This window comes from Carassius auratus, chromosome 49, assembly GCF_003368295.1.
Source record: "Carassius auratus strain Wakin chromosome 49, ASM336829v1, whole genome shotgun sequence".
Classification (NCBI taxonomy): Eukaryota; Metazoa; Chordata; class Actinopteri; order Cypriniformes; family Cyprinidae; genus Carassius; species Carassius auratus.
In genome coordinates, this window is record NC_039291.1 from 2,538,323 (window position 1) to 2,546,514 (window position 8,192).

General features: G+C 37.5%; 1 protein-coding gene across 1 annotated transcript; it reads left to right on the top strand.

The window, feature by feature from the left end:
- The first annotated feature begins 5,273 nt into the window (after window positions 1–5,273).
- On the top strand, window positions 5,274–7,896 carry LOC113066038 (transcriptional regulator Myc-1-like). Its single transcript, XM_026237617.1, has 3 exons — window positions 5,274–5,507; window positions 5,852–6,468; window positions 6,905–7,896. Exons 2-3 carry the CDS (start codon window positions 5,859–5,861, stop codon window positions 7,465–7,467), a joined length of 1,173 nt encoding a protein of 390 aa, XP_026093402.1. The 5' UTR covers window positions 5,274–5,507; window positions 5,852–5,858; the 3' UTR covers window positions 7,468–7,896.
- Window positions 7,897–8,192: the final 296 nt, after the last annotated feature.

Consider the following 8,192-nt stretch of genomic DNA (forward strand, 5'->3'; position numbering starts at 1 on the left):
AAATCAACCTGCCATCCTAAGTGTAAGCAAACACAGCCTGATGTTCTAATAAAGGTTTTCAGTACCTTCAACATTTTCATAAAATATCATAGAAGTGAATTAATGCAGTATATAGTGCCCTTGTTACAGCATTTGCAAGTATGTTCATTAAGCATATTATTATTATTATTAGTATTATCATTATTATTATTATATTACATATTATATTATTTATATTTATAATTAAGTTTATTTTATTAAGTGTTCCTGTAGCTCAAGTGGTAGAGCATTGCCATGTCAAGGGTCAAGGTTGGGGGCTCGATTCACCGGGAACACATGATAGGTAACAATTGATAGCCTGAATGCACTGTAAGTCACGTTGGATAAAAGTGTCTGCTAAATGCATTAATTTAATTTAATTTAATTTAATTTAATTTAATTTAATTTAATTTAATTTAATTTAATTTAATTTAATTTAATTTAATTTAAGCCACTGTATCCTAAATAAGAGTATGCCTCATTAAGAAATCATTGGTATTAATATAAACTGGGATCAGTTTTGTAATTGTTGCGTCAGGTCAAGTCACTTTTATTTATATAGCACTTTATACAATACAGATTGTGTCAAAGCAGTTTAAGAGTGTTAAACAGGAAACTTGTTGATTCAGTGATGCCATCATCCAGCTCAGTTCAGTACTCTTCCAACAGTGTCTGTGCAGTCAAATCAACAGTGTTGCCAGAAATTGTCTCCCCAACTAAGAAAGCCAAAGGCGACAGTGGAAAGGAACCACAACAGACAGAAATGTAAAAATAAAAAGTGTGGTTTAATTCCAGGCTGCAACGCACATCAGATTGAGCAGAAGAGTCATCTGGACTGGTACTTGTGGTCTTGTGTTGATGGACAATGAAGTCTTCACAGTCTCTAGGGTTCGTCTAGTTGGACTGGATGATACTAGATCCAGGTGACTGCAGTGACCATCTGATCTGGATAAGGACTGGATCTGGGTGGCTACGCTGACCTCAGAATAAGCATAAAACAGTCTAATATTAGCGTAGATGCCATTCTTATTACGATAAACTAACTACTGTAGTTAATGCAGCCTAGCAATCCTTTATTGGATCTGAACTATAGAAAAGTTGTCATGTTTTATGTGTACGCAAGTTTAAAGGGGTGGTTGATTGAAATTTCACTTTTTTGACATTAGTTAGTTTGTAGTGTTGATGTTTGTGCATAAACAATGTGAAAAATAAATTAAACGAAGCATTAACACATGTTAGACTGCACCCCATAAACACAAATCAAGCCTAGAAAAAAGAAAAGAAAAAAAAAAACAGTCACCCACCCCTTTAAAGAAATGGGTATTTAATTTAGATTTAAACTATCAGAATGTGTGTGCATCCCGAACAATGCTAGGTAGATTGTTCCAGGTTGGGCCCACAGTTTATTTTGATAGTCTAGGTATTATCAAATGGGTGAATTTTTGAGATTCCAGACGTGAAGAGTTATAATGTTAAAAGAGCTTGCTCAAATGCAGAGGAGCTAAAACTATTCAGAGCTTTATAAGAAATTAGTAAGATTTTAATGTATACAATATTTAATAGGGAGCTGGTGCAAAATTGTCAGAACCGGGCTGATATGGTCATACTTCCTGATTCTAGTAAGAACTCTAGCTGCTGCATTTTGGACTAGTTGGATTTTTTTTTTTTTTTTTTTTTTTTTTTTATCAGTTGGACAGAGCAAGCACCCGATAAAAGCATTATAATAATCTAACTTTGAGGTCATGAACAAATTAATTAACAATTCTGCATCTGACATTGAGAGCATAGGTCTTAATTTAGATATATTTTTGAAATTGGAAATATGCGGTTTTACACCTGGTTTCTAACTGATGATGAAGAATGAACAGCACATCCATCAAGTGATAGACAGTGTTCTAGATTATAACAGACAGAGCAGAGATTTTTGGTCTCATAATTAACACATCTGTTTTTTTTTTTGTTTGTTTTTTTTTTATGTTTTCCAGAATTTAGCAGTAGGAAATTATTAGTCATCATGTTTTTTATATCAACTATGCATTAGTTTTGCGAATAAATAGAGTTCAGTATCATTAGCATAACAGGGAACGCTGATGATATCCTCCAAGGGTAGCATGTAAAACGTGAAAAAAAAAAAAAAAAAACACGGATCTTCTACTAAGCCTGGTGTTTCTCCATACTGCACTTGTGAACAACTTCTTTATTCACTGCTGTGAATTGATGATGGTCAGATAAAAATGATTTGAACCATGCCAATGCAATTCCACAAATCCCAACAAAATGTTCTAGTCTATTGAAAAGAATGGTCGATAGAATGGAATGCAGCAGTAGCACTAAGATCCAGTAGCACTAATAGAGAGATACAACCATTATTCGATGATAAGAGCAGGCAATTTCTGATGAGAGTAGCCTGTACTATGTTCTTAATCTTGACTGGAAATCGTCAAAGAGACCTTTTTTTCTAAGAAAGAACATAGTTTTGAGGAAACTACCTTTTCTAGTATCTTTGACATCTAGACATCTGACTTTCTAGTATCAAAGGGCTGGTTGTCCATGTTAGACAAGTGCACAGGAGGACAAAATAATGCTGGTTCAACAATGCAGCTGGATCAGATATGAACAGGGTATGGATCTGTTTCAGCATGATTAAGAGGAGTCGGACTGAAAGCACATTCTGCAGTCACCCAGCCTCATTAGAAGAAATAATCAAAAGGCTAGGCTCACATTTGCTGAGGAGCATGTTGTGTGGAGAGAGGAGAACTGGTCCAAAGTTCACTTTAGTGGTAACAAGATTAATTGATTTGGGTGTGATGGGAAACATTTTGTGTGGGGAACTGGGGAAAGACTGAAGCCCATGAAATATGGAGGAGGAAGTGTCATTTATACAGGTCCTTATTGTCACACTGCAAAAGGGATAAAGCTGTTCCTTGAAGTCAAGAATATTGAAATAATGAAATGGCCAGCTCAGAATCCTGATCTAAACCCAACTGAAAATCTCTGGACAATTATTTAGTGGCAAAGTTATGGCTAAAAAACCCACTTCAGTTACTGAACTATGGAAGAGACTGGAAGAAGAGTGGACCAGGATCACACCAGCGCAGTGTGAGAAAATAATGATGTCCAGCAGCCGCAGATGTGCTGAAGTCACTAAAAGCAAGGGTTTCTACATTTCCTAATAATTTCTGACAGCTATGACCCTACAAAATTTAAGCTGTAAGAATTTTTTTGTGCCACAGTGGTTACTGTTTTTTTGTTTTTGTTGAAATGTCTTGTTTTTTTGTCAAACATGTTATTGGACAGTGATATACCAGCGAATATTCCTTCAAATTCTGAGCAATGAATATTAACAATATTTCAGACAAAAACTAGTATTTATAGATTGTATATATATTTAACAACCAGGTGATCATTGGCACAAATCCTCAGGAACTAGACAAGACCTGGCACTTGTTTATCCCAAGGATTTTTTTTTTTTTTTTTTTTCTGTCACTGATGAAGTTTGGGTTCCTTGACACTGTTGCCTTTTGGCTTGCTTCTTTGGGGATTTTATATTACTTAACCTTTGGTAGGCCTATATTATTAACTTGACTACACAGACACTATTGGACGAGAGCTCAACTGAGCTGGGTGACGACAACACTATTTTCTACACAGCTGCTTTATAGATGAGTTGAAATCAGTCCGTAATCGATGGACTTGACACAGTTATTAAACTGAATTGACTCGTTTACTATTATCCTCTTTTTAGAGTTTATTTACAGCAAAACTGAATTTTGTTTGCGACATTGAAAAATTATTTTCCTGTTTAACACTGTAAAGCTGCGTTGACACAATTCGTATTGAATAAAGCGCTATTCAAAAAAAGGAGATTCATTTATTTAATTATCAAGTTGATCACCGTGTTCAAAATAGTAGTTAACAGCAGATGGCGCAACATACCAATTTATTATACCAACCGTCCTGTTGTGGGGTCTTTGTAATCCTAAACGCCTTCAGTAGCCCGATTATAGCCAACTGGTAATTCTATCCACAGATCACTATACCAAACTAAAACTTTTATATCATATTAGTTAGAAGTGAAACAATCTGTAATCTTTTCCTAAATGATCATGGTTTCTGAAAAAAATAAATACTACTTTATAATTTATGTAAAAAAATAAGCACCATAAATCAGTTTGAATGTATAACCTAGAAATCACTCTCACATTTCACGAGATTATACACATTATTTATAATTTTTAGGCATAAACCCAGAAGTTATTTCCCATTACTGGCTTTATTTTATTTCAGTTAGCCCTCATTTATTTGAAACAAATTTCATTCCAACGTTGTATTGGGTTTATACTCTTTGTCTTGAAGGACACACATTTTCTATGACAGTAATGGATAGTTTTGTATTCTTATGATATAGCCTAATAATTTAATTCATTTTGCAACATTCTTGGATGTTTACTGAGGCCCTCTAGTGGATCCCGGGCCCCTGGTTCAGAGACACTGCTCTGGATGATTAACATTTTGTGACATGCTGAGTTGGTAGTTGATGATGGTTACATTTCTTGATTGTTTTGCTGCAATAGCATAATCCATAGCCTACGTCTGCATGCTTATAAACTTGTTGATTTCAGCGAACATGTTTTCTACAACCAATGCTGTCACTGGTCTTTTTATATGCTTTGTCACAGAAACAATTTCTAGTCAGAAAATATAAGATAAAAATAAACAAAGGAAATAAAAACAAACAAGTGTATAAGAAGATATATATTTTTCACATTGAAACAGTGCTCAGTGCTTTGGTTTGGTTTCTTCAAACCAACAACATATAAATAATATTTAAAACAATAAAAGGGTGATTTTTTTCAACCTATTTTGCTTATCTTTGTCCTATTCAAACAGAATAAGACAGACATTAATATACACGATCTTATTTTGTTGTATCGTTGTTTACTAAGATGAAAATTAATCTTTTTCAAAAAAGTTATCCCCGCCCACCGGATTCTGCTCATGCGAGAACAGAAACCGGTGCATCCGCGAGAAAAATAGTTCCACAGTATCGATGCAGAAAAATAGCTGTAACATGTCTGCTAACCCACTAAAGACTAATTATAGTTTCAAATAGTTCGTTGTGTTTTTATGTCTTATGTGTGAGCCTGGCGGTGGCGTCTTTTCGGGTTTTTTTGTTAGCGGGAAACATCAGACGCGCAGTCATACTGTCAGTGGGCGCTGCTCTTCAACTCGCGGGAGCTACAGAATATATTCGTCCTACAGTGACACACAGGCTATTAGTCTGTCCAGCATCTGAGGGCCGCACGAGTGTGTAGCGTTGATTACGTTTTCCATTACTTTCAATTTGGCCAGGACTCCGATCACACTTATGCTGCAAGAGACCGGAGTAAACTGTTGGATTCTACTTTTTGTTCCTTATTTTTTGCTCTCTTTTCATTGCATTGCGTCTCGAAAGAAATCATTCTGAAACTGCTTTCGTTAAATACACGGTAAGGAACCGGCATTTGATGCTGCATGAATCTTTAATATGAATGCAAATTTTTGTTTTTTCAAATGTTTTTAAATGGGAGTTTGCATGTTGCACGCTCATAGAATACACTTGAAACAGGGCTGTTTTTTAATGTTTTAATAGTAACCCTGCCTTGGGGTTTAATCGCTCCGTTTTTACACATGCTGTCATATAACTTAGTTCCACTATTTAGCTATTTTATCCACCTCATGCGTGTTATGGGTAGTTTAAATATGTGCATTTTAAGTAAAGCGTTGTGTTGTGATGTATAGTTAGATGTTGCATATGCACGATAATAAATCTGATGTGTATTTTATTCACAAGTGTCAAAATGCTGGTGAGTGCGAGTTTGGCGAATAAAAACTACGACTACGACTACGACTCCATGCAGCCCTATTTCTACTTCGACAACGACGATGAGGACTTCTATCACCATCAGCAAGGACAGACTCAACCTCCAGCTCCCAGCGAGGACATCTGGAAGAAATTCGAGCTGCTGCCCACGCCGCCCCTCTCTCCCAGCCGGAGACAGTCGCTCTCCACCGCCGAACAGCTGGAGATGGTCAGCGAGTTCCTGGGAGACGACGTGGTCAACCAGAGCTTTATTTGCGACGCGGACTATTCCCAGTCCTTCATCAAGTCCATCATCATACAAGACTGCATGTGGAGCGGCTTCTCAGCTGCTGCCAAGTTGGTTTCTGAGAGATTAGCGTCCCTGCACGCTGCTAGAAAGGAACTGGTGTCTGATAGCAGCTCAAATCGACCCAATTCAAGTTATTTGCAGGATCTGAGCACCTCTGCATCAGAATGCATAGACCCTTCTGTGGTCTTCCCGTATCCCCTCCCTGAGTCCGTCAAATCGAGTGAGGTTGCTCCATCAGAGCCCATGCTTGTCCTGGACACTCCACCTAACAGCTGCAGCAGCAGTGGCAGCGATTCTGGTATGTTATGCATATGTTTTGTTACTTATGACATGCATTATCTTTATTTATCTGGTTACTACATGTGCAAGTGCTTGCTTTATTTAGGTGACCTTAATAATTGACCACCGGTGTGAGGTGGAGTACTAGTCACCTGACTGTTTCCTCATAAACTTGATGCACTGATCGGTGCAAGTTGTAGTTGTATAAAATTCCCTCCACCTCCCCTCTGCTAGACCCGAGTCAGATCTGTATGAAAAACTGCACTGTTCAAATATCATCTGACGAGGAAAGTAGGCGGGGACTGGAAAGCAGAGACCCCAACCCCACACCCCACCCTTTGTGGATTGCCAATAACCAATTTCCATTCAATTCTCACTGCGCTGTTGTATGAGGTGTCAAATCAGCTGATGTTTTAATTAAGTTAATTATTTTTCTTGTTTTAATTCAATTGCAGAAGATGAAGAAGTGGAGGAAGAGGAGGATGAAGACGAGGAAGAGGAAGAAATTGATGTGGTGACTGTGGAAAGGCGACAGAAAAAGAACGAGACGGAGGCGTCAGATTCAAGGTACCCCAGTCCTCTGGTGTTGAAGCGCTGTCATGTCTCGACTCACCAGCACAACTACGCCGCCCACCCCTCCACACGACATGACCAGCCGGCTGTCAAGAGGCTACGACTAGAGGCCAGCAGCAACAACAGCAGCAGACATGTGAAACAACGCAAGTGCACAAGTCCCCGGACATCGGATTCTGAGGACAATGATAAACGCAAGACTCACAATGTGCTGGAGCGCCAACGCAGAAACGAACTCAAACTCAGCTTTTTCGCATTACGGGATGAGATCCCTGAAGTTGCAAATAATGAGAAAGCTGCTAAAGTGGTTATCCTAAAAAAGGCGACAGAGTGCATCCGCAGCATGCGGTTGGATGAGCAAAGACTGCTGTCCGTCAAAGAACACCTGAGGCGAAAGAGTGAACAGTTAAAACACAAGCTGCAGCTGCTGCGAAGTTCACATTAATGGATCTGTTACACAAGAGTCAAAGTGAAAAAACTTTTTAAGAAACCCCCTCCCCCTGCTTTTTTATGCAAGTTTAAGACTGTTGCTGTGTATTGTTGATGTTGCATGTCCAATGCATTTTTTTCTCTCTCTCTTTGAATACTGCCAGTTTTTTATTCATGTTTGAAACTGCCACGGTTTAAAATTTAAGGTTGTTAAAATAATTTGTATTTAAGTCATTTATTTTTATTAATAAAATGAGAAAAAATAGGGCTGCACAACCCTAAAGTAAAACATTTTTGTATGTTTTTGTACATAATGAATTAAGATTTCCTAAGAAAGATATTTTTGGATCTGTATCAGCTACATGTTCTCATAAACCATATTCGGTTTCATATGGTTTTCTTCATGTTTTCACTAAATCATAAATGAATTTCTTTCTGAACTTGACTCTGGTCTCTTGGTTTCTTTGGACTGAGCTCCTAACACATATAGATTAGACACTTTTGAAAGAAGTTTGGGGAATATTCAGAGAAATCTGATATTTGCTTGTTAGTCCAGCAAGCATGATACTGTTACTTTTTTTTGACAAACTGGTACTTATTTCAGGGATTTTCCCAGTAGATTTCAGTTTAAGTTTTCAACTGCTTGTTATTGCACTTTATCTCATGATATCAGTAAAGAAAGGCTTAGAAAAGACAAAAATGCTCAACTACATCCCCATCTAGATGAAAGTTGAACTCCTT

What these genes read in the sequence shown, in the direction of transcription:
- LOC113066038 (XM_026237617.1), top strand. Translation starts at nt 5,859, where the DNA reads ATGCTGGTGAGTGCGAGTTTGGCGAATAAAAACTACGACTACGACTAC. An exon ending in CAGCAGTGGCAGCGATTCTG is followed by an intron (nt 6,469 to 6,904) that starts GTATGTTATGCA and finishes ATTCAATTGCAG; the next exon opens with AAGATGAAGAAGTGGAGGAA.